Genomic DNA, 27,904 nt, shown 5'->3' on the forward strand with positions numbered 1-27,904 from the left:
GCTCCACTTCTGCCTCCCTAAATCAAGGGTAGGTCCTTCTTTTGACCAAGCTTAGTGGGACCACAGTAAAGCGTTCTGACAAACACACTTCTCAGCTTAACCCACGTATTACCGTACCTGTTTTTATTGTTAACTAACTTATCACCTCTGCTAGACTGTGAATGCACTATGAACACAATATATTTTTCTCCCTTTAATCCTTGGATATACCTCAAGTGAAAAAATGAAAAGTTGAATTTAGCACACATATTGATAATAAATATTTTGATGCTCATTGATATATATATATATATATATACACACATATATATATGGATAGCCTGCCCATGTCACCCCCCATTAAAAAGCACACTTGTTCTCTTTTATGTAATGTTTATTGTTATTCTAATGCGCATAAAATAATTTTAATTATAGTGCGAAAAATGCTCTGGGATCATGGATCTTGCTAAAACTCTGCAAGGTCAGCAACAAAGCTTGCAAGTACGTAGAGATGTCCTCAGTGAAGAGACTCAGGCCTTCTTCATTCATGATTAATGAATTTAGATACTTGAGTGGGTGGGTTTATTTACTTGAGACACTGTGATAGTCTATGAAACCAGACCATATTTCACTAAATCTAAAACACTACCCCCTTCTCCTCTTTTAATATTCCTGAAATTGAAATTTGTCTTGAAATCATTGGTCGTACATCATTTCATTAATATTACTGTATGGGTAGCAGTGAGCCTTAAAATAATGGTGTGTCTTACAATTGGAGTATGTGGGATTCAGACAAATATGGTAATCGGCTAAGTTTCAACTCTGTTTCTGGGAGACTACTATGGAGAAAGTAGTATTTTTACAAGCTCATTTAAATCAATTATAAGAACAGAGAATAATTTTAGTTATGTCATTTTTTGTGTGTGAAAGTCTTCCTAAGGTTGATTCATAAATGAAATGCACTGAAAATTTACAGCCTTTTGCACATTTCATGTTACATTGTTAATGCTTCCATACTGGAAACATTCTTATTCCATTCTTAAACGTCCTTATTCCATTCTTATTCCTCTCATAAAGCACTTGTAGTCATTTCTAATTTCTTCTGAATTATGCACTTCTTTCTAAGCCAAGAAAGATTCTTTTGTGTTTTCTTAATGATAATTAGCTAAAGCACATCATAGAAAACTAAAATTTGTGATTTTTTATTTTCCTGAGAAAAGATTCAAACTATAAATTTACTATAATATTTTCTTTATTTTCAGTACTAGGCATTATCACAATTTGGAAATTGAACGGAAGCATACATCTAGGAAAAATATCTGTCTGACTTATGTTTAAGATGAGAATCACAGCAGGTTCAGCTTCTTTTATTGTCTACCACATTGTAGATTGTTCTCTTAAAAGACCAAGTTGCTGCATTTGTTTTTAAGTTTTAAATATTATTTTCCAAAGTTTTAATTGACACATAATAATTATAAATATTAATGAGGTACACTGTGATAATTAAATACATGTATGCAATATGTAGTAACCAAACCAGAATAAGCTATTTTATAAAAAAATACTAAAATACTAAAACTATATTTAGAGATTGCTTAACACAAATCTAAATCAAGGGACATTTATTGTAGGATTTTTCAGCTTGTTAAAATAAAAAAAATTTAAGTTGAATCTAGCAAATAAACAGTCCTATTAAAATAGTAATAAATGGCCATTCTTGAGTGAAAAAGAGTATAAAATGTTTGGTAAAATAAATAGAGCTGTTGCATATACTTTGTTTTCTCTAAGGAGCAATGAGAGTTTATTAAAACCAACATTTGAGAAGCAGTATAATTTGCATCTGTGTGAGACTCCAGCTCTAATCTATTATTAGTTCCCCCGAGATAGTACAAATCCATTTTTTTCTCCAGTTTGGAAATCCGTAGTGATTTAAAAAAAGTTATTGATGCTAAAAGCAGTTGTTAATATGTTTCTCTAAATTTTATACATCTTGATCAGGGGAATTTATCTTATTCACTTTTTAAGCCAACCTGGCACATAATATTATACTACATATGATGGACAGATTCAATAAAATTAAAAATGAGTTCAATTCCTTTTTTATTAATATTTGGCCTCAGTCCAAATTGTTCTATGGATAGAGGAGGCTAGGACTTACAATTTAACCTCTAAGCTAATTCTTGAATTTTCTCTACAGAGTAATCAATCCTAACTTTATGTCTAATGTTCTCAGTATTTATGTTCTGTCAAGTAACATAATGTGAACGGGCTCCTTGAGAATTAATTTTATCTGGGACTTAAATTGTACATACACTTGCATATTTTGCCCAAGCTTGCTATTTTGAAGTTAAATCTTCATCATAAATAAATATATCTGCATGTGTAGTATTTTAAAAATGGCAAATGCACAAAATAGAAGAAATAATATTATATCTCACCCAGAGTAACAACAAAATTCTTGAATCCCAAACATGTTGTTCTTTAGGGATTGCTGTAATGTCATCAGGCCTTTCGTGTTGTACAGGTGCTCTCTGGGAGCAAACTAAATTTTGTTCTTTTGCAGGGGTTGCATTTTTGTTCTTCATACAATGTCTGATGCTTGCAGGAGATCTATAAGCTACCAAAATGAATATATGTGCCTATCTGCTGACGTATTCAACAGGCATCCACTCTTTTTTCTTCTCTGTTTCTCTACTCCTAATGGCAGTATACACGGCATTTGATGGAAAGAGTACATTTTTCATGGCCTGGATGGCACCCTGCTTCCCTATTCCTCTTTTGTACTTTCCCCTGCCACTACATTCCCCTCCTCCCTGTCAAAAGACAAATATACAATCAATGTAATTATAGATATAATTGACTTTTGTTTCTGATTCATTTTTCAAGGAAACCTACATTCTGCACAACAGAACAAACTCCCCCCTAGGCAATGTCAGAGCAGTGGAGTTTTATAAGGAAGGGACAAGGAAACAAAACAATAGGGAAAAGAAAAAACAGATTGGTTAACATTAGTTACCTCAGATTATTTTTTGTAATGATTAAAGCAGAGTTGAATTCCTTATTAACTGATTCAAGTAATCCATGTAGACTAGGATTCTGTTTCCAGGAAATACTGGTCTGTTTGGAGATACTTAAAACTGTTTCATTATGTGGCATTTAGCATGAGTGATGCCAATTGTGTTTGTTGTGATTTTCCTTGGGGTCTAGGGCAGGATCTTAGTCTAAAGCAATGGCTCCCATAGTTCTGTTTAGCATCTTTATCCTTTGATATCCCCTTGTCTTCCTGCATCACCCCCACACTCATCTTCCTTTTCTCCTCTTCCTTCCTCTTGCTCTTCCACTTACCATTCTTTTCCATTTCTCTGCCTTTTATTCTTACCTTTTCCTTCCTCCCTTACTCTTCTCCCTTCTTCTTTTATTTAGAAATCTCATTTGGAGTAGATCTAAGATAGAACTAAAGGAAAGGAAGTATAGAAAGAATATGAACAATTCAGAGATGATTTTCTCCAAAGAGGAGCACACAAAAGATCAGAGGTTCCTGTAGGGCAGAGACTTCATAGAGTCAGCACTTGAAAGAGTGACCTGAGAAGGTAAGATCTGACTATTAGAAACCAGGATACTCAGATCAGTTGTGGTGGGGTCTAGCTGATATGAAAATGGGGAAAGCTGAGGAGGATGAAGGATATGGTCACTGGAGGGAAGAGGTCAAGAGTATGACTCAAGAATAATACTGGGATGACTACATAGGTAATGGCATCACTGAGGTGAGTGTGTGTGTGTGTGTGTGTGTGTGTGCGCATGCGCACGCGCACGCGCGCGCATGTAAGAGCTCAAGGGAGAGGAGAAAGAATTGAAAAAAGGATGTTCAATATACAATAGAATACTTAAAAGGAACCTAAGGTTTTCAAGGAAAACAGTGAGAGAAAGATCTGGGAAGGCAATAGGGAGCAATGAAGACACCTCTCTGACCTCCAGGCCCTGTCTATAAGAAACATTAAGATTTTAATTAAAGTAAAATGAAGACATTCAAAAAGAAGTTTACAACATGAGGAGGTTTACTGAAGACTTATCATATATTCCAGGGAGCAAGGGCAGAGTCTATAGTTAGATTTGGATCACAGTTGCTTGGGACAAACCCTACAGATGAAGGATGAACAGGGAGGGTGGGGCTTTCTTTTTATTTTATTAAATTCTTTTATTGGTACATTGTAGGTACACAACACAATCACATTTCTCATTGGGAAGTGTACCTTTACATAATGCATCTTGGTTCTTATTTTTTCCCCATTCCTAGCCCTCCCTTCATGCCCTTCACCCTTCCCTATTTACAAAGACTTTATTTCCATTTTTTCCATTTCTCATCATTTTCCTTTCCCTTCTTTCCTTTCCCCTGCCCCTCCCACTACCCCTACCCCTTTTGACCTTTTCTTGCTATTTTACATTATCCATTATTCATTCTAATCATTGGTATATTTTAGGTATACAATATAATGACATTCATCATTGGAAATTTGCACCTTTACATAGTCTCTCTTGGTTCTTGTTTTTCACCCTTGCCCAGCCCTCCCTTCAACCACTCCAGTCCTCCCTATTTACAAAGATTTTGTTCCTATTTTTCCATTTTCTCATATTAATCCCATTCCCTTCTATCCTTCCCCTAGCCCCCCCACTTCCTTCCCCTTTGCCCCTTTTCTTCCTATTTCACATTACCTATTATACATTTAGTCCTTATTTACACTTTCAGTTTCTCACACCAGAGAAACTATTCGGTATTTATACATGTGTGTCCTATTTATTTCACTTAAGAGTATTGCCTCAATGTGCATCCACTTAGCTATAAATGTCTAATTTCTCATTTATTATGGCTGAGTAGTACTCCATTTTATTAAAGAACCACATTTTCTTTGTCCAGTCTCCAGTTGATGGGCATTTGGGCTGTTTTCAAGTTTTAGCTATTACAAATTGTGCTGCTATGAACATGGGTGCACATATATCACTGTGGTATGATTCTTTGAATTCTTTGGGGAAGATCCCCAGCAGTGGAATAGTGGGGTCCAATGGGACTTCCACTCCTAGTTCTTTGAGGTATCTCCATACTGATTTTTACAGTGGTTGCACCAGTCTACACTCCCACCAGCAGTGGAGCAGGATTCCTCTTTCCCCACAGCTCCAGCAGCATTTGTTATTGGTGGATTTCGTGATAGCAGCCATTCTTTCTAGAGTGAAGTGGAATCTCAGCCTTGTTTTCATTTGCATCTCTCAAATGACCAGTGATGTTGAACATTTTTTCATGTATTTATTTGCTATTTCTACTTCTTTGTGTGAGAAATGTCTGTTCATTTCAGATGTCCATTTTCGGATTGGGTCTTTAAATTTGGGAGGTCTGATCTTTTTAAGTTCTTTATAGATTCGAGATAGTAGACCTTTGTCTGAGGAAGAGCAGGTGACGATTTTTTCCCACATTGTGGGTTGTCTCTTCACTCTGCTGGTGGTTTCTCTTGCTGTGCAGAAGCCTTTTAATAAGGAGAGATCCCACTTGTTGATTGTATGTACTAGTTCACGGGCAACTGAGGTTTTGTTCATAAAAACTTTTCCTACACCGATGTCTTCAAGGGTTCTACCTAACCTCTGTTCCAACTGGTTCAGAGTTTCTATTTTAATATTTAGATCTTTAATCCATTTCAGTTTTAGTTTAGTGCATAGTGAGAGACAGAGGTCTACTTTAATCTTTGGCAAGTTGAAGCCCAATTTTTCCAGCACCATTTATTGAAGAGGCTATCTTTTCTCCAGTGAGGGTGTTTGGTTCCTTTGTCAAAGATGAAATGGCTGAGTGTGTCTGGCATTGTTTCTGCATCTTCTAATCTGTTCCACTGCTCCTCAGGTCTATTTCTTTGCAGTACCATGCTGTTTTTAATCACAGTAGCTTTGTAGTACAGTTGCAGATTGGGGATTGCGATACCCCCTGCCATGTCTCTGTTACCTAGAATTCCTTTTGCTATTCTGGGTCTTTTCTTGTTCCAAATGAATTTTTGGATACTTTTCTCAAGATCCATGAAGTATGCTGCTGGGATCTCAATTGGAATTGCATTAAATCTATATAGCAGTTTTGGAAGGATGGTCATTTTCACTCTATTGATCCTTCCTACCCAGGAGCAGGGGATGCCTGTCCATTTTCTGAAATCATCTTCAATCTCTCTTTTCAGAGTGCCATAGTTTTCAGAGAAGAGGTCTTTGATTACTTTCATTAGGTTGATTCCTGGGTATTTCAGTTTTTTGGATGCTATTGTGAAAGGAATTATTTGCCCTATTTCTCTCTCAGTGAGTCTGTCATTGGTGTAGAGGAAAGCTATTGATTTTCGTGTGTTGACCTTGTAACCAGCTACTTGACTGAATTTGTTTATTAAGTCTAGAAGACTTTTGGTGGAGTTCTTGGGGTCTTCTATATAGAGTATCATGTCATCTGTAAATAATGACAATTTGACTTCTTCATTTCCTATCTTTATTCTTTTTATTTCTTTCTCTTGTCTAATTACTGTGGCTAATGTTTCCAGAACTATATTGAACAAGAGTGGTGATAGTGGACATCCTTGTCTTGTTCCTGATTTTAGTGTGAAGGATTTCAGTTTTTGACCATTTAGTATGACATTGGCTGTTGGTTTTTCATAGATGGCTTGTATCAGTTTGAGGTAGAGACCATCTATTCCAATTTTTTGTAGGGTTTTTATCCTAAATGCATGTTGGATTTTGTCAAATGATTTTCTGTGTCTATGGAGATAATCATATGGTTTTTGTCCTTGTTTCTATTGATGTGGTGTATTAGATTGATTGATTTGCATATGTTGAACCATCCCTGCATCCCTGGGATGAATCCCACTTGATCAGGGTGTATGATCTTCTTGATGATCTTCTGCATTCTGTTTGCCATTATCTTATTAAGGATTTTTGCATCTATATTCATTAGTGAGATTTTTCAGCTGGGTCTTTCTCTGCTTTGGGGATCAAGGTGATGCTTGCTTCCAGGAATGAATTTGGGAGTATTGCTTCCCTTTCAATTTCATTGACGAGTTTAAACAGTAGTGGCAGCAGTTCCTCTCTAAATGTCTTGTAGAATTCAGCAGTGAAGCCATCAGGGCCCAGGCTTTTCTTAGTTGATAAGTTTTTAATTACATTTTCAATTTCATTGGCTCATATTGGGTTGTTCAGAACTTTTAGGTCTTCTTCATTCAACTTTGGTAATGCATATGTATCTAGGAATCTGTCCATTTCTTCTGTGTTGTCCATCTTATTGGCATATAGGTTCTGGAAGTAGGTATTGATGATCCTCTGGATTTCTGCTGGGTCTGTTGTCATTTCACCCTTTTCATTCCTAATTGCATGGGTTTGGCCCTTTTCTTTCCTTTTTCTGACAAGTTTGGCTAAGGGTTTGTCAATTTTGTTGATTCTTTTGAAGAACCAACTCTTGGCTTCATTGATTTTTTGTATCATTCTCTTAGTCTCCATTGCATTGATTTCTCCTGTGATCTTTATAATTTCCTCCCTTGTATGAGCTCTGAGGTTGTCCTGTTCTTCTTTTTCTAGAAGCTTGAGGTGCATCATCAGGTTGTTTAATTGGGCTCATTCGGTTTTCCTAATATGCGTATTCACTGCTATGAATTTCCCTCATAAGACTGCTTTCATTGTGTCCCATAGATTCCGATATGTTGTATTGTCATTGTCATTTAATTGAAGGAACTGTCTGATTTCTTCTTTAATTTCCTCTGTGACCCATTGGTTATTCAGAAGTGTGTTGTTCAATTTCCACGTGTTTATGAAATTTTTTGAGTTTCTTTTCCTATGGATCTCCAATTTCATCTCACTATGGTCTGATAATATACAGGGGATAACTTCAATTCCTTTGCACTTACTTAAACCTGTTCTATGTGTGAGTATGTGGTCTATTTTGGAGAATGATCCATGTGCAGCTGAGAAGAATGTGTATTCTGATTTTTTGGAGTGGAAGACTATAAACATCTGTTAAGTTCATTTGTTCAAGAGTTCGATTGAGTTCTAGTATTTCATTACTTATTTTTAGTCTAGTTGATCTATCTATTTGTGACAATGGGGTGTTGAGGTCCCCCACTACAATTGTATTAGAGCATATATGACTTTTCATGTCTGTTAGTATTTGTTTTATATAGTTGGGTGCACTAGTGTTTGGTGCATAGATATTTATGATTGTCATCTCTTCCTCTTGGATTCTTCCCTTTACAAGGATGTAGTGTCCTTCTTCATCTCTCTTAATCAGTGTTGGTTTAAAATCTACTTAATCTGCCAAGGGGATAGCTACTCCTGCTTTCTTTCAGGTTTCTGTCGCATGGAGTATTGTTTTCCACCCTTTAACTTTCAGTCTATGAGTTTCCTTTTGAATTAAGTGTGTTTCTTGTATGCAGCATATTGTTAGATTTTGCTTCTTGACCCATTCTGCCAGTCTATTTCTTTTGATTGGTGAATTGAGACCATTAACATTGATGGTTATAACTGAAATGTATTGACTTGTCATTGCCATGACTTTTTCTTTTTGTTGGGTTCTGCCCCTTTACATTTAATTTCTTGTCATGCCAGATGGGTTCATTCTGCTTTGCTTCCTGGGGTTGTAATCCTCAACGTCTGTTTCTAGGCTACTGTGTAAAATTCTTTGGAGTGCTAGTTTGGTATTCATGAAGTTCCTAAGGTGCTCTTTGTCATGAAAGTATCTTATTTCTCCATCCATTTTGAAAGATAGTTTTGCAGGGTACATCAATCTGGGTTGGAGGCTGTTATCTTTTAGGGCTTGGAATATGTCACTCCAAGCTCTTCTTGCCTTGATGGTTTGTGTTGAGAAGTCTGCTGTGATTCTGATGGGCTTTCCTTTGTATGTGATTTATTTCTTTTCTCTGTTTGTAGAACTTTATTCTTCTGTTGTGTTTCTGGAATCTTAACAATTATATGCCTATGTGTAGATTTTTTTTGATCAAGGCTATTTGGATTCCTATATGCCTCACTTATCTGTATGTCAAGCTCTTTTCCCCTGCTTGGGAAATTTTCGCCATTATTTCTGTGAAGAGATTTTTTTATGTCATCTGCACTCTCTCCTGTTTCTTCATTGACTCCAATCAGTTTTATGTTATTCTTCTTTGCATCATCTAGCAGCTGTTGGATTGATTTCTCATGTTCCCTTAGAATTTTGAAGCAATTTTTCTTTTCCTGGTCACTAATTGCAATCTTATCTTCTATATCTGAAATTCTGTCCTCGCATTGGCTCGTTCTGCTGTGTACACTTTCAATGGAGTTTTTCATGTCCTGGAAATCTATTTGCATCTGTTTTATGGATTCCATTTGTTTCCTATGTTGGGATTCCATCATTTTCCTGAGCTCCTCTCTAGATTTATTAATCATGTCTTGCACTAGGGGCACTATTTCTCCTGTTATCTGAGAAATTATTTCTGATTTCATTTTTTCCAGATCCCCTTTTGTTGCCAGTTCAGTGGGTCCAGGTGGTTGAGTATCAGAGTGTTCCATCTCATTTCCCTTTGGGGTTGCTGTAGGTGATCTGGGAGTCTGGTTCTGAGACTTATTTATGTGTTTTCTCATTCCTATTGGGGAAGTGGTCTGTTAGCACTGGCATGGATTACCTCCTCTGAGCTGGGAGAGGTGGGACAGGGGCAGGGAGCAGCGGTAGGGATGGTGACCCAAAAGCCCTTTCCTGTGGGCTGGGAGCAGCAGGAGGGATGGTGGCTGGGAAGCCCCTTCCTCTGGACCAGGAGCAGTGGGATGGCAGCTCAGGAGCCCCTACCTCTGGGCCGGGAGCAGTGGCAGGGATGGTGGCCTATAAGCCCCTTTCTCTGGGCCATTAGCAGTGGGACAGAAGCTGGCCCAAAAGCCCTTTCCTCTGGACCGGGAGCAGTGGGACTCAGTACCATGGTCTGGTGGTCTGGTGTCCTCTGCATCTTTGTAGTGTGGAACCAGGTGACTGTACAGAGGAGCAGGGATGGGGGCGTCCAGTGGATTTTTGCAGGGGCACAGGCTGATTCGGCGTCTTCCACCTGACTTGGGACCTCCGTACGGCACGGGCAGACCTGCCTGTCTGCAACAGGGTGATTTGGTGTCTTCAGCATGACTCAGGACCTCAGTAGGGCATGGGCAGACCTGCCTGTCTGCAGCGGGCTGATTTGGAGTGTTCTGCACGACTCGAGACCTCGGTAGGGTGTGTGCAGACCTGCCTGTCTGCAGCAGGGAGATTCAGCATCTTTCGCACACCTTGGGACCTCTGTCGGGCATGCACAGACCTGCCTGTCTGCAGCAGGGAGATTCAGCATCTTCCACTTGACTTGGGACCTCTGTAGGGCATACACAGACCTACCTGTCTCAGCTGGGGCTTTCTAACAAAATTGCATGAACAGTAGAATAGGACTTGATAGAATTAATTGAAACGTGCTCTAAGACATATTGTGGATTTTGGTAGGCTGAGCGAGGAGGGCATCTTGCCAGGAGAATTCCAAGTATAGAAAGTATAGATGTTATTTGGAAATGTGTAAAATCAGGAGCAGCCCAAATGCCCCTTTGAATTTTCTCTGATGTACATTTGAGGCAAAAGGGTTAGAGATGGCAGAACAGGGAAACAGAGGTTCTCTAGACACTTGCTACATGGAACTTTCCCCCCATAGTTGTATTGGGGCTGGCTCAGTAATGGAGACATCTCCAGCACCCAGAGCTTAGTGGATAGCTCTGCACTCTTATGGTGGATTCAAAGAGGGTCAGGAAAGGAACCAAATCACTAGTTGTACCTGCTCACTACTCAGATTTGGAGAATGGGATCCTAGGTCATGTGTTCTACCCCTGTGAAGTACACAAAAATTCCTGAAAGACAAAAACAATTTTTTCCTAGAAAATTAACACAGCAAAAGTGAATGGAAGCATCATTGAGAGAATTAGGATTTGTATATAGCTACTAGTATCGAAAACCCAAATAACAATGCCTTCACTCAATTAAAAAGTTTGTATTTTCTTATCTTGAATGAAAACCTAGGTAATCTAAACCTGGAGTGATAAGTCCATTGTCATCAGGGTGTAAGATTTCTTATATATATTTATCTACTCTATTGTCTTGGTGCATGGTACTTTTCCTATAACTTTCTTTTCTTTCTCTTTTTTTGGTACTAGGGATCAAACTTGGGACCTTGCGCTTGTGAGGCAGGCAGCAGCACCCCTGAGCTAAATCCCTGACCCTTTCCTATAACTTTCTATAAATATACTATAGTATGCCGGGGTACTGACTCTCAAGTCTATATTTTGGGAAAGAAAGAGAAAAAGGAAAGGCAAAGAAGTACTTTCTCAAATGAGATGGTCCCCTTTATAAAACTTTCCAAGAAGTCCCACACAACTCCAGCTTTTATTTCATTTGCTTTCATTAATTTTGATGGAGGTGGAGAATTCTAATTTTACAGCTGGCACATTACTATGCTAAGAACAAAATTTTTAAAAATCTGGGAAAATAGCTTTAAGAGAGCAACTCACAATCTCTGCCACAGCAGCAAATAAGCAAACAAACCATTGTTAGTACAGAAATCAAGATTAGCATCACAAGCTAGAATTTGCAGCAGGTATGTGGGAAGAAAGAGGAGAAAAAACTAAAAGGACCAGAGTTGTGATTGGCCAGTGGAATACTGGAATTTCAGATTGCAGAAGTTGGACAGATTTGCAAAGCTGGAATCATTAAAATGCTCAGGACATGGCTCTGAGTTTTGAGAACTGAGTTGATCCTGAACCTGAAACCCCAATCCTCAAAAATCCCTCTTCCTTTTGTTGGAACATATCCTGATGGATTCAGGTACTTCCCTTGGTCAGCCATCCCCAACCTACCACCACCACTGTCCACTTAGGCATAGACCCCATAGACAGTTTAAGTCTCTCACATATGGACAGAGAAGTGGACACAGTGACACTGTTCTAGCAATGCATTTTGATAAACAAAGGTGTTTAATTACCCCACTATACTAAAAAATGATGGTGAGTTATTTATTGTTTTCTAGTTTTAAGAACAGGAATTTTTTTTGCTTACAGTGTGAAGATATTATTGAACTTACAATTATTATTTTTAGCCTTATTTAGTAAACTGTGATCTTATTGTTTGCATTTTTTGTAGTGAGAACATGCCACCATCTCCACCAGCCCAAACATGGCCACATAAGCTGTTCCACGAGGGACATGTCCTACAGGACAACTTGCTTGGCTACCTGTGATGAAGGGTACAGACTAGAAGGAAGTGCTAAACTTACCTGCCAAGGAAACGCCCAGTGGGATGGTGGAGAACCCCGGTGTGTGGGTAAGTCCCTGGAAGGTGTAGGGCCTTGGGTGATCCATTTCTCATTCCCTGTGATTTTGCCAGTGTTCTCTGAAGACCTAGAACTAAACACTGGTTCATAATGAATGAGAATAAACAGCTGTATACACAGATGTGATGTTGTAGACACACTGACAAATAACACTGATTTGTTCCTCTCCACTGGTAAAAAGACTTCTATTCTGAATTAGTTTTCTAACTAAGTGAAATTTGTAGGTTCAAATAACAGTGCTTTTTTTCCCTGAAGTTGAGGCCAACATAGGTGGATTTTGATCAAAAACCAAATGCTTCATAAACCTCTTATTTTGTTAAACATGATGAACCAGTAAATTATTAAAATCTTTTCATTCTTAAACAGGCACAAATAAAAATAACTGAATATTTAATTTAAAAGTTAGGAAAAGAATAATTCCATGGAAAACTGAAAGACTTAACAATTATTGTTTAAATTTTAAAAAATGAGAGTGAGAGGCCCGCCATACCATTGATAAGTGCTCGCAGATCCTGGAAAGCAGCTGTGTGGCCCAGAGCAGTGTGGGTGCAGGCGGATCCCAGCCAGGCCTCCACCCTGACCCCAGAGGCTTGGGCACAACCACCCAAGCCAAAGGCACACCCAGGAAAGAACTGCACAGACACACAAGCTTCAGCCAGAGAACCGCCATACAATCAGCCACAGCCAAGGGCCCACCTGGAAAAGAGCTACACAGCTCACCAGCAACATCCAGAGGCCCACCCCAATACCATTGATAAGTGCATGGAGAGCCTAGCTAGAAGCCTGTGCAGACAACAGGAACTGGGACACACAGGCCCCAGCCAAAGGCCATCCCAGACAATAGCTACATAGGGTCCCCAGTGAGAAGCACTCTGAGATACCATCCCAAGTGTGCACAGGCCCCAGCCAAAAGCCTGCCAAGACAATAGGTCAGTTCAGGGATCCAGAAGGCCACCACTATGAACCCAGGAATTGGTATACTGGTGAGTAGCAGAGTAAAGGCTGCTCAGTGGCTTGCTGAGAATTCAAGACCACTGGGTGAGCAAAAAGTCACCTCAACAAAGGCATAGCAGGCTGCATCTGTTGAAATGAGAAGACACATAAATAAGTCTCAAAACTAGACTTCAGAATCACCTAAGGCAACCCGAAAGGGCAACCAGATGGAACAAACTGATACTCAACCTCCTGGACTCCCTGAACTGGTAACAAAAGAGGACCTGAAAAAATGAAATCAGAAATAATTTCTCAGATAACAGCAGAGATTGTGTCCATAGTACAAGACGTGATTAATAAATCTAGAGTGTACACAGATTAAAAGATACAGGAGCTGAGGAACATGATGGAATCCCAAAATAAGAAACAAATGGAATCCATAAAACAGATGCAAACAGATTTCCAGAAAATTAAAAACTCCAGTGAAAGTTTACAAAGCAGCATGAGCCATTGCAAGGACAAAATTTCAGATGGAGAGGATAGTATTGCAATTAGTGACCAGGAAAAGAAAGATTTCTTTAAAATAGTAAGGGATCATGAGAAATCAATCCTGCAGCTGCTAGATGATGCAAAGAAGAATAACATAAGACTGATTGGAGTCAAAGAAGAAACGGGAATGCAGATGACATAAAAAACTGTTCACAGAAGTGATGGCACAAAACTTCCCAAATAGGGGAAAAGAACTTGACATACAGATAATTGAGGCATATAGGACTCCAAATAGCCTTGATTAAAAAAATCTACACCTAGGCATATAATAGTTAAGATTCCAGAAACCCAACAGAAAAACAAAATCCTACAAGCAGTTACAGAAAAGAAACAAATCACATACAAAGGAAAGCCCATCAGAATCATAGCAGACTTCTCAATACAAACCCACAACGCAAGAAGAGCATTGAGCGACATATTTCAAGCCCTAAACAAAAACAGCCTCCAACCCAGATTGATGTACCCTGCAAAACTATCTTTCAAAATTGATAGAGAAATACAATACTTTCATGACAAAGAGCACTTTAGGAACTTCGTGAATATCAAACCAGCACTCCAAAAAATTTTAGACAATATCCTGGGAAAAGACAATGAGGATCACAACCCCAGGAAGCCCAGCAGAATGAATTCATTGGGTATGACAAGAAATTAAAAGCAAAAGGGGAGAATCCAACAAAAAAAAAGTCATGACAAGGTTAAGTCAATACATATCAGTTATAACCATCAATGTTAATGGTCTCACTTCACCAATCAAAATAAATAGATTGGCAGAATGGGTCAAGAAGCAAGCTCCAACAATATGCTGCATACAAGAAACACACATAATTCAAAAAGAAACTCATAGACTGAAAGTTAAAGGGTGGAAAAAATACTCCATGTGACAGGAAACCAGAACAAACCAGGAGTAGCTATCCTCTTTGCAGATTAAGTGGATTTCAAACCAACACTAATTGAGAGATAAAGAAGGATACTACATCCTTATGAAGGGAACAATCCAACAGGAAGATATGAAAATCATTACTATATATCCACCAAATACTAGTGCGCCCAACTATATAAAACAAATACTAAGGGACATGAAAAATCATAAAAGTACTAACACAATAGTAGTAGGGGACCTCAATACCCCACTGTCACAAATAGATAGATCAACTAGAAAAAATGAACAACAAAATACTAGAACTCAATCAAACTCTTGAACAAAAGCACTTAACAGATGTTTACAGAGTGTCCCCCCCCCAACACAAAATCAGAATACACATTCTTTTCAGCTGCACATGGGTCATTCTCAAAATAGACCACATACTTACTTATAGAACATGTTTAAGTAAGTGCAAAAGGAAGTGAAGTTATCCCTGTATATTATCAGAACATAGTGCAATGAAATTGGAGATCAAGAGCAAAAGAAACCACAAGAATTTCATGAACACATGGAAACTGAACAGCACACTTCTGAATAACCAATGGATCACAGAGGAAATTAAAGAAGAAATCAGACAGTTCCTACAGTTAAATGACAATGCCAGTACAACATATCGGAATCTATGGGAAACAATGAAAGCAGTCTTATGAGAGAAATTCATAGCAGTGAATACTCATATTAGAAAAACAGAACAAGCCCAATTAAACAACCTAATACTGAAACTCAAGATTCTAGAAAAAAAAGAGCAGGACAAACCCAAAGCTCATACAAGGGAGGAAAGTATAAAGATTAGAGCAGAAATCAATCCAATGGAGACTAAGAGAATGATACAAAAAATCCATGAAGCCAAGAGTTGGTTCTTCGAAAGAATCAACAAAATTGACAAACCCTTAGCCAATCTTATCAGAAAAAGGAAAGAGAAGGCCCAAATCCATGTAATTAGGAATGAAAAGGGTGAAATTACAACGGACCTAGCAGAAATCCAGAGGGTCATCAATATGTACTTCGAGAACCTATACACCAATAAAATGGAAAACATGGAAGAAATGGACAGATTCCTAGATATGTATGAATTACTAAAGTTGAACAGAGAAGACCTGAAAATTTTAAAAGACCCAATATCAATCAAGGAAATTGAAAATGTAATTAAAAACTTACCAATTAAGAAAAGCCTGGGCTCTGATGGCTTCACTGCTGAATTGTACAAGACATTTAGAGAGGAACTGCTGCCACTACTGTTTAAACTCTTCAGTGAAATTGAAAGGGAAGCAATACTCCTGAATTAATTCCTGGAAGCAAGCATCACCTTGATCCCCAAAGCAGAGAAAGACCCAAATGAAAAAGAGAACTACAGACCAATCTCACTAATGAGCATAGATGCAAAAATCCTTAATAAGATACTGGCAAATAGAATGCAGAAGATCATCAAGAAGATCCTACACCTTGACCAAGTGGAATTCATCCCAGGGATGCAGGGATGGTTCAACATATGCCAATCAATAAATGTAATACACTATATTAATTGAGCCAAGGACAAAAACCATATGATCATCGCAATAGATGCAGAAAAAGCATTTGACAAAATCCAACAGGCATTTATGATAAAAAGTCTCCAAAAAATTGGAATAGACAGTCTCTATCTCAATCTGATAAAAGGCATATATGAAAACTCAACAGCCAATATCATACTAAATGGTCAAAAACTGAAATCCTTCACACTAAAATCAGGAACAAGACAAGGATGCCCACGATCACCACTCCTGTTCAATATAGCCACAGCAATTAGACAAGAGAAAGAAATTAAAGGAATAAAGGTAGGAAATGAAGAAGTCAAATTGTCATTATTTGCAGATGACATGATACTCTATATAGAAGACCCCAAGAACTCCATCAAAGGTCTTCTAGACTTAATAACCAAATTCGGTAAAGTAGCTGGATACAAGGTCAACACACAAAAATCAATAGCTTTTCTGTACACAAAAAACTGATTCACTGAGAGAGAAATGGGGCAATCAATTCCTTTCACAATAGCATCCAAAAAATTGAAATACCTAGGAATCAACCTAACAAAAAGAAATCAAAGACCTCTACTCTGAAAATTATAGCACTCTGAAAAAAGAGAGTGAAGAGAATATCAGAAATTGGAAAGACATTCCTTGCTCCTGGGTAGGAAGGATTAACATGGAGAAAATGGCCATACTTCCAAAAATGCTATATAGATTCAATGCAATCCCAATTGAAATTCCAGTACCATGCTTCATGGACCTTGAGAAAACAATCCAAAAATTCATTTGGAATAAGAAGAGACCCAGAATAGCAAAAGCAATTCTAGGCAACAGAGACATGGCTGAGAGTATCACATCTCCCAACTTGAAACTATACTTCAAAGCTACTGTGATAAAAACAGCATGGTACTGGAAAAGAAACAGACCTGAGGACCAGTGGAACAGATTAGAAGATGCAGAAACATCTCGAGACACCCTCAGCCATCTCATCTTCAACAAAGGAGCCAAACACCCTCACTGGAGGAAAGATAGCCTGTTTAATAAATAATGCTGGAAAAACTGGGTTTCAACTGGCCAAAGAGTAAAACTAGACTTATATCTCTCACCATGCACTTAACTAAAATTGAAATGGATTAAAGGTCTAAATATTAAAACAGAAACACTAAACCAGCTGGAAGAGAGATAGAACTCTTGAAGACATTGGTGCAGGAAAAGATTTTATGAAGAAAACTTCAGTTGCCCATGAACTAGCACAAACAATCAACAAGTGGGATCTCTTATTAAAAATCTTCTGCACAGCAAGAGAAACCACCAGCAGCTGACCCTCAGACAAAGGTCTACTACCTAGAATATATAAAGAACTTTAAAAAATCAGACCACCCAAATTTAAAGACCCAGTCTGAAAATGGGCATCTGAAATGAACAGACATTTCTCAGACAAAGAAGTAGAAATAGCAAATAAACATATGAAAAAATGTTCAACATCACTGGCCATTCAAGAAATGCAAATGCAAACAACACTGAGATTCTACCTCATCCCAGAAAGAATGGCTGCTATCATGAAATCCACCAATAACAAATGTTGGCGGGGCTGTGGGGAAAGAGGAACCCTGCTCCACTACTTGTGGGAGTGTAGTGTGGTGCAACCACTGTAGAAATCAGTATGGAGATATCTTAAAGAACTAGGATTGGAAGTCCCATTTGACTGAGATATTCCTCTGCTGGGGATCTTCCCCAAAGAATTAAAAGAATCATTCCACAGTAATATATGTGCACCCATGTTCATAGCAACACAATTCATGATAGCTAAAACATGGAAGCAACTCATTTGCCCATCAACTGGAGACTGGATAAAGAAAATGCAGTTTTTTAATAAAGTGGAGTATTAGCCACAAACAACAAGAAACTAGAGACATTCATACCTAAATGCATGCACATTGAGGCCATACTCTTAAGTAAAATAAATAGGCCATGTGTGTAAATACCGAAGAGTTTCTCTAGTGTGAGAAACTGAAAGTGTAAAGAAGGACTAAAAGGTATAATAGATAATGTGAAATAGGAAGAAAAGGTGCAAAGGGGAAGTGGGAGAGGTAGGAGAAAAGAAAGAAGGGAATGGAATTAATATGAAAAAAAGAAAAAAATGGGAACAATGTCTTTGTAGATAGGGAGGGGTAGAGGGGTTGAAGGGAGAGCAGAGGAATGAGGAAAAAATAAGAACCAAGATGGATTATGTAAAGGTGCAAATTTCCAATGATGAATGTCATTATATTGTATAATTTAAATGTACCATTAAAATTAATTTTTAAAAAATGACCTATGAAGGGAAATATGATGCAGTAGAATGTTAAAGAAGAAGGGACTGTTTAAAGTAATAAAATAGAGTTTAAAATATTAATAAATAAAAAGCAAAAAAAGAATTTTTCTGAGACACCATAACAAAGAATAGCGATGTCTGAAGGTTTTAAAAAATAAAATATTGGCCCAGGGATTTAATTCAATGTTGCTGGTGCCTGCCTGGGAAGCACTAGGTCCTGAGTTTGATCCCTGGTACTGAAAAAAAATTTTTTTAATACAAAAGTTAAAAATACTGTATAATCTGTGAATTATATTTAAATTGACAACCTTTAATATCTATCACTTATAAGAATATACAAATTCAAAAAAAATTCAAAGAAAGTAAAAATCCAAATATATGTCTACTCATAAAAATGGAAAATGCTATTATAGTATTAATTATTCCTCCAAAAATGACTGAGAGATAAATAAAAGAAAATTCCTTCAGAAACTCAAGAAATAGAAATTTTCAAGCCCTATACCTTTGCCCAAATAGTGGAAAGCACTCCAATTCATATTATTGAACTATTATTATTTTGTTGTTGACGTATTACCAAAAAATATATATATACAAACCTATGTGTAACTATAATAGCAAATATACTGTACTAGCAATCCATATTCAAAAAAATGGTTTACCAACACAAATAGAGTTTATCCTAGAAATGCAAAAATGATTTGAAATTAAGTAATCTATCAATATAGTAAATTATTTCATTATAACAAATAGAAAAAATTCATAGTCACTTGATAGAAGACAAAAATTGCATTCTTCATTATTTAAAACATTTCAATAAAATTTTAAGAATATTCATACACAATTTTACCAAAATGTTAAGTATTCTTCAAATATATGCATAGGTAAAATTCAACCTCATTCAATGACCTAAAATGAATTTTGCTTTTTACCTTCATTTTAGAATTTAGGAGTGATTCCAGGTTTTATTTTTAAAAACCACTAAAATAAGTTTGAAAATGAAAAATTATAATAGTACAAAGAAATTTGTTTTTGTTTTTGTTTTTGTTTTTTTTAATACAAAGAAATTTTAACAACAAAATATATACCAAAGCGGTAAAAATTAAAACTATGCAAAGATTATCATTCAGATCTTGAACACATCCTGAAGCTTAGAAATTTCGTGTGTTTTTGAGGAAGTATCACAGATCATTTCAGGATGAAAAGATTTATTCAACTAATTATATAAAAAATTTGGCTAATTTCTTGGGAAAAATGAAACAAAATTAAAATTTTCTCATGTCCGTAATTCATGCCACATACTCAACTAAAGTATTCATAGACTTTAAAATATAAAGTAAAAATAAAGTCATTAAAACTTAGAAGAACCTAAGCTAAAATACATAAATGAAAACTAACCAATCTCAGAATTTATTAAGCATAAAAGCAATGGAAATATTTAAGAAGAAAAAAAGTCAGTAATTAGATTGTATAAAAAATTAAAGACATGTTCACCCAAAGCACCATGAATAAGCAATAAAAAAGAAAATAAAATCTTCAACAATTTTGAGAGCCAAAAGGATAGTTTTCTTACTTTGAAAAGTACTAACCCTAAAGGAGGGATATTGGGTCCACTCATCATTGTGTCTGAATCACAAATTTGGCTCTGATAGTCTTCTTGGTCAAAACAGGACAGGAAGCCTGATTAGGCACTTGGCTCATGCTGCCAAAATAGGGCCAAACCCATTTCTCAGGAAAAATGGCTTTTACTCATACAAAATATTGAAAGAAATCAATTCAGAGAGAAAGATGATGGTGGAGTATTTAGGAACACAAGTGTTCTGCCACTTACTGCTGGGTGACTTCAGAAAAGTTACTATGGTGCTCAGTACTATGCTCAATACTCATGTTTGTTAATGAAAGTAACAGTAATCTTTACTATACAGAATTAAGTAAATGAATTAAATACATGTGAAGATCTTAAAATTATGCCCTGCACGTAGTAGGTATCAACTACACATCTGCTATTATTATACACGAAATGCAAATGAAGATGTGAGCGATGCTGCCAGTAGAATCTCTACAACAAAGAACTGCACATGAGTGAACTCACACATGTATCTTGGATTAAGTCACAGCCTTGACTTTCCATTCTGCCTGGATTTCACCTAACTCATCTACCATTCTTTGTCTATGCCAGTGGTGGTGAACCTATGGCATGTGTGCCACAATGGGCTATTTGTATCATTGAAAGCATTAAAAGGTTTGCCATCATTGGTCTATGCTGAAGATACCAGTAAGGACCAAGGCTCTAAGTATAAACAGTGATGTTAGAGAAGGTATAAAAATTTTTCTCATTACATGCTCTCTTCAAGATAGCACCCAAAAGCTCATAAAACTGAAATTTATTGCAGAATGTATCACTTAATTCATGAAAAATAAGATCCAATTTATTATTTTATACTCCAAAGCCATAAAATAACATTCTCCAAACCAAATGAAGATGCTCCAAGGAAATGACAAAAGTGGAAAGTGGCATTGATGAAAACATTAGAGGTTTTCCAAGGTTTTGATTCATTGGGAAAAATAGCAAGAGGAAAGTAAAGAGGTATATACTTCCACGTTATTTTGCAACACTTCATCATATTCAGTGTTGTATAGTTATTTAGTGATCTGAGGCAATCCAAAGTCAGTAAAACTATAATTTTCTTGAATAAAGAGAATCTATGGCATTGCTAATATGTGAGAAAACAAATAACATTCTCATTTCCCAATTTTAGAACATCATTGTGCCATCTTTCAGAAGCCCAAAGGTGTCATCGTATCACCGCCCAACTGTGGCAAGCAGCCAGCCAAACCAGGGATGGTGTGTCAGCTCAGCTGCCGCCAAGGATTCATTTTATCAGGAGTCCGAGAAGTGAGATGCACCACTTCTGGAAAATGGAGTGCCAAAGTTCAGACAGCTGTGTGTAAAGGTGGGTCTCTATACTGGACACATTAAAAACCAAATGCCTCTTACCAATAAAAGAATTTAATACAAAAAAACCAAAACAAACAAACAAACAAAAAACCAAATGCCTCAATAATGGTGTATGAATAAGGTGTAGGACTATCTCTCTGCACAAATTTTGTTGCAAGCCTATTTTGAATATGAATGTTACTTCAAGTTATGAGGATTATTTAAAATGGTGGGTTTACAAAATCTAATCACAAAATACTAGTCAGTGGCATAGGAAATAAAAAATAAGGGGAATGTTAGTGCTGAAAATCAGGTAAGTTTTCCATCAGAAAATGAAAATCATTGGGGAATTTCTAGTCCATATGAGCAAGTGAAACATTGATTTTTAATAATAAAATAAGAATTAGCAGCACTTTGAAGGTTGTATCTGTCACATTCACAAGAGGACATTTTCATTTTCCCTGTGGTAACAGTAGAATAAAAATAAAATTAAAATAAAAAGAGAATTAAAAACAAAAAAGAGTCCTTAGAAGTACAAATATCATGTCTTTAAGAAATGGCAAAAAATAGAAATAAAAGTGAAATAAATGTTGTTGGAAGTATATTAGTGATTTGAAGAAACACTTAAATCCTTACCCCCCAAAATAATCCTTGAGTATTGGACTAGCACAGTTTCTCTCCTCCAAGTGAAATTTCTCAGGTACAAAGTTAATGAGAAATTTCTATGTAAGTTTACAAAGAGGAGAAATTGTGCCCCAAAACACAAGAATCAAATGCGCACTACATTTATTTACAATTCTACTTGCCAGAAGAAAATGTAATAATGTCTACAGGATATGAAAATAAAATTAATATAAACTTTTAATTTCAAACCCAGTCAAGCTATGATTTAAATATGAAAAATTAAATGCATTCTTTTAGATTTTCAGTTAATAAACTACTATGTACCTAGGTCAGGAAAAATTCTCCGGTGTAAGTACCTCTCAGAAAAAAAATTGAATAAAATTTTCAAGAAAGAAGATATGAAACACAATGAAATCAATTTATATATATCCACCTGCAAGTTACACAATACTTCACGTAACATAACTTGAAGGATATATTAGATTATAAAATAGGAACTTTAGTATAGCTCGTTCAGCTCTGTATAATGTTAGCACAGTTAATTATTTGCAGTATAAGTTTCACATCAGCTTTAACTTGTTCTTTGCTTTGGCAGTACATACCAGGATGGCTAATTAATTCTTGATAGTCTCTTTCAAGCAAGACTTCTTTATGTTGCAGTCAACATTTATTTTTTATATTTATTTCTTTGTTTCATTCAAACATACTTACTGAATTCTAATTATATGCCAGGCACTAAATAAGATAATAGGATAAGAAATATCCTGACCTTCAAAAAACTTACATTTTATTGGGGGAGAAAATTCAACTTCAAAATGACATGTTGAGTTTTATCATTGGGAAGTACAGAGTGCTGTGAGAACTTGGCAAGTCAATCCCCTAAGTGAACTAGAAGAGTCAGAGATAGCTTCTCAAGCTGAGAATTAAAGAAAAAGCAGTGATTACCTAGGTGAAGGGAGATAAGGACATTAATCAGACAAATAGGAGAAAATGCAAAGGCCTGGCCAAAAAAGAAGACCTTGGGTAACCTAGTTGAGACCCCTCCTGAAAATTCAGGAGCTGTTGTTTTCTTCTCCTTATTTCCAGTAAAACTTTCCTAGCCAAAAAGGAGAAGGAGAAAGAGAAAGAGAAGGGTAAGGGAAAGGGGCAGAGATAGAGGGGAGGGGGAGGGGGAGGGAAGGGGAAAGAGGAAGAAGGACAACAACAATAACAACAACAACAGCTTTGGGGGCCTGACAGTAGTCAGTAAAGAGAATGTGAGAGTGTGTTCTAGTAAAGAAACTGTAAGAAATGAGGCTAAGGGAGCCAATGAAATAAGGGCCTCCTAAGCCAGGCTAAGGTAACTTTTTGGAAGGCAGTTTTATATCTTAAATCAATCAGTCATTGGGATATAAAAAGTTAGTCACAAAGTATTAATGTAATCTGGTTCTTAAATGACTTAGTATGTATCAGGGCATTAATTAATTTGTATATTTTCTGGAGCAGACATGGAGCCACCTCAAATTGACTGTCCCCAAGATATAGAGGCTAAGGCTCATGAACAACAAGATTCTGCTAACATTACCTGGCAAATCCCAACAGCTAAAGACAACTCAGGTGAAAAGGTAAGGCTTGTGGAAATATTTGCATTCTTTTTCAAATGGATACTAAACATAGTACAAATACATGTTATACTGAAGATTTACTAATAAGATAATTATATTATTATGACATAATATATTATACTGATAATTATAATACAGTACTCTCCATATACTCTACTCATAAGTGTTAATGCCTCATTTGGTAGAAGAATGATCAGACTTGTTTTGGAGGGGATTTTTTTTGTACCGGGGATCAAACTCAGGACCTTGCACTTGTGAGGCAGGCACCAGAACCACTGAGCTAAATCCTCAGCCCCAGACTTGTTTTTAATTATAAATTTCAGATGAAAATCTCTGCAATGGAATCTTCTCATTACATGGATTGTTGTATTGCTGTTTCCACTAAGATTACTTGGCTAAAAATTATTCACCCTTTATTAGGATTTGAAAGTCTTCTAAGAAAGAAAGACATGCTGAGTGTGGTGGTGCACACCTGTAATCCCAACATCCAGAAAGCTGAGGCAGGAGGACAGGGCAAGTTTGAGGCCAGCCTAGTCTACATAGTAAGTTCAAGGCCAGCCTGATCTATATAGTGAAACCCTGTTTCAAAAAAAAAAAACAAAAAAACAAGACAGAGAGAGAGAGAGAATGAGAATATGAGAATCAATCTGAGTTACTTGGAGTTATATCTGCTTCTCCCAAACAGAACCTCATTTTTCACATTTATTCCTTGAGCACAAATCATGCAGCTTAAATTATATCCAGTATCTGACCCCAAATTCACCAGTATATAGTAATCTACTATTTTGTCACTTGACTCAAGTATTTCAACTTCTACAACAAAGGATAGCAAGAAGAATATTGAGAATTTGCTGTGAATGTGTAATCCAAGAATGTATATTTGTTTTAGAAAAATTCTGCACAGATGACAGGAGTGGATATGGGCATTGGTTGTTCCACAGAGACACTGCCTGCTTTAGTTATAGCCTTCCATGTACTCCACATGCTTATGGAAGACCAAGCAACTGCCTGAGAATCCATGGCTCATCCATTCTCTGTCCCATATTCACTAACACAATGATTGGGTGAAGGTCTCCCATCCAACTCCAACAGAGCCACATGGAGGAGGGGCAACAGCTAAGATGGGTGCTGTGAGCCTCACTCTGCAGATTGTCAGTATATGGGCTAAATTGGAGGGCACTGGAGTGGATAGGATTGCGCTGGTGGGTGTGCAGATTACAGGAAGTGACAGAGACAAAAACTTGAGAAAGAGCAATATGTAGGGAAAGGGTAGATGAGACAAATGTGATGAGACATCGGGGAAGGGAAATATTAGAAAAGAATGCCATCATTGACCTAAAAAGGCTCTGCTTGCCAGAGAGTTGGTCACCTATGTGGTATACTAGACTAAAAGTGAGTTATACCAGACTGAAAGATGTAAATTAGATTTAGAATCTGAAAACTGAATACTGACCTTAATGAGATCTGTTTTAACAGAGTAGAGTATGTGGAAAACAGATCACAATTGGTTAAGGAATATAGAATTCTCTACAAAGAAACTGTGAAGAAGCTGTGAAGCTGTGAAGAAGAGGAGACAATTGCTTTCTAATGTAAAAGATATTTAAGTATGCTTAATCAATGACAGAATAGACACAGTGGAGACCAAAAAATGATAATGGAGGAGAGAAAACTAATCAAATGTGGTCCTTCCAAAGGCAAAGGTGAGGGAGACAAGGGGACAAGGAAAGTTCAAGGTGGTCTTGAGAAGTGCAGTGTCTTTCACGTTCATTGTGGAAAGAAAGGGGAATAAGGGCAAATTGGATGTTGACAAGAGGTTGGGGGATATTTTTATTTGGTAGTTTCTTTTTCTCTAAGACTTTAAAAATGTAATACACAAAATATTCTACTAGATGGATTGCATGGTTAAAACCATTTGTAATTCAAAACCACTATAAATCATTGAACAAATGAGCACAGGCATGTAAGGCCACAAGTCCTCAATCCTGACAAATTATGAAAAGAATGCAAAATCAAGGAAAAAAATTGATGGAAGATGCTGAGAACCAACTTAGAATCTATCTGATTTTGTGGAATGGGAGGTGCTGAACCCACAAAATATGCTTACCTTTAGGCTAAAAGGAAGGGAGATCACATGGACCTTGCAGACTGGTAACATTCATGAGCAGCTGGGCCCAGCTGAAGTCATGTGCCTATTTCTTTCGAAGATTCTGGGAGAGAATCTATTCTTTGCCTTTGTCAACTTCTGGAGGCCATCACATTTCTTGGGCAGTGGATGCATCACTCTGATGTCTGTCTCTATCACCATGTTGTCTTCTCTCTCTGACCCCCGCCTTCGTTTTATAAGGAGCTTTGTGGTTATACCGAGGCAAACCACACTATTCAGGATAATCTCCTCATGCTATGATTCTTAATTTAGTCATATATGCTAAGTTCCTTTGCCATGTAAGGCAACACAGCACAGGTTCCAGGGATTCGGACACAAGCATCTTTGGGGGACCATTATTCAGGAGAACCACAGTGGGGAAGAACTTGGATGATCTAAAGGAAAAGAAATAGAAATGGAGAGAACCCATTGAGTTGGTGAGGCTAAATATACAGGGAAAGAGGAGACAGTATTGTATATGGCTCCTGGTCAGAAAATGGTGAATTGAAGGGATTAACCAGAGTGAGTTTGAAGAGAGTTGAGAACTTTTGAAAAAGTCATTCTGCATAGGACAGAGAAATAGTAGCATAAATACTCAATAGTAGCATGAGTAGTAGCAGACCAGAGATATAATATGATGAATGAAGTGTTGGGGGCCCTTTTGAGTTTGGTAGTCATAAATTTGTAGAGAGATTACTCTGCACTATTGTGTGAATTTCTTTAGTGTATGATTCTCTGGTACAGCCATAAAAATGGAAGATAATTGAGTTTCTCTATACTATAGAATATTAAAAAACAAAGAAGCAAGACATTTTAGACTATTGGCAGAAAAAGTTTATTGTAATAATGGACCATAAAATGTGAATTCAAAACAGGGTAGGAAAAGAAGGAAAGAGCTAGTGAAATTATTATAATCATCATTGTACCAAATCTTTGCTTCTATCTCCGATTATTTCCAAAGACAATTTTCACAAAGGGAAATTTCTTGGAGGAAAAATGAGATGTTAAATCGCATGTACAGTGTGATCAAAACTATAATTGTATGACTCATTTTGAACAAGCATCAGTAGAAAATAACTGTTTTTCTAGTCATATGCTTTTGTTACTTTGGGATATACAAACAGTTTCTCTCTGTAATTAAACCCACTTTCATGGATTAAAAAGAAGAATTTTGCTATCTAAATAAAAACTTGAACCCTGCATCTACTTCAAAGCTTTTTTCCTCCTGCTGCCCAGATGTGGCCTGAGTGACTTGGGAAAGAGGTGTAGTGGACACTCTTTAATTTCTTCTGTGCCTCCAGTTCCTGTTTCTGGCATCTTTAAAGCTAAAGCCTGTGTGATAAGCAGAATACTGTCCACCCCAAAGATGTCCTTGTCCTATTTCCCAAACCTGTGAATATGTTGCCTTATATGGCAAAGGGACTTCACAGATATAAGTAAGGATTTTGAGATGGGATAATTTGCCTTTATTATCCAAGTCAATCCAATTTAATCATCTTAGTCCTTAAAAGAGGAGTATCTTTCCCAACTCTGGTTAGAGAGAGATGCTCTTACTGAAGGATTAGAGAGATGTGAAGTGAGAGGACTCTATTAGCCACTCTCAGCTTTAGCAGCTGTAGAAAGGGCTGTTCAAGCAGTCTCTAGAAGCTAGAAAAAGGAAGGAAAAATATTTAGCTCTGCTAATGTCTTGATTTTAACCCTGTATAACACATCAATATCTCTGACCTATAGGATTGTAATGGTAATTTTTTAAACTGCAAATTTTATAAGAATTTATTATGAGAACAATAGGAAACTAACATAGCTGGCAAGAGAGTATTTTTGAGGATGTTTTCAAGTCTTTCATTTAGCTAATGCTGTGAGTCCTCTCTATATGGCAGGTGCACTCTGAGATGCAAATATTGGCTTTCTCATCCAGTCCATGCATGGTCTCCACAGAAGACCCCACAGGGACACACCTCTTCCCCATACAGTTCTCTGCCATGGAGATGCACTCTGATAGGACCTCCATTGCAAACTCCCTCTGCTCTGGGCCATGTGATATAG

General features: G+C 37.0%; 1 protein-coding gene across 2 annotated transcripts in view; it reads left to right on the top strand.

Moving 5' to 3' along the window:
• Svep1 (sushi, von Willebrand factor type A, EGF and pentraxin domain containing 1) overlaps positions 1-27,904 on the top strand; it is a 235,937-nt gene that overhangs the window by 74,711 nt on the left and 133,322 nt on the right. For both annotated transcript variants that reach the window (XM_004848137.3, XM_021261140.2), the window contains 3 exons: positions 12,140-12,319; positions 21,309-21,503; positions 23,597-23,715. In XM_004848137.3, the coding sequence (XP_004848194.2) occupies positions 12,140-12,319; positions 21,309-21,503; positions 23,597-23,715 (494 nt within the window). The remainder of the gene's footprint in view (positions 1-12,139; positions 12,320-21,308; positions 21,504-23,596; positions 23,716-27,904) is intronic.

Source organism: Heterocephalus glaber, unplaced genomic scaffold (assembly GCF_053883595.1).
Source record: "Heterocephalus glaber isolate CG9 unplaced genomic scaffold, H.glaber_assembly_v1.0 deba00001481, whole genome shotgun sequence".
NCBI classification, from domain to species: Eukaryota; Metazoa; Chordata; class Mammalia; order Rodentia; family Bathyergidae; genus Heterocephalus; species Heterocephalus glaber.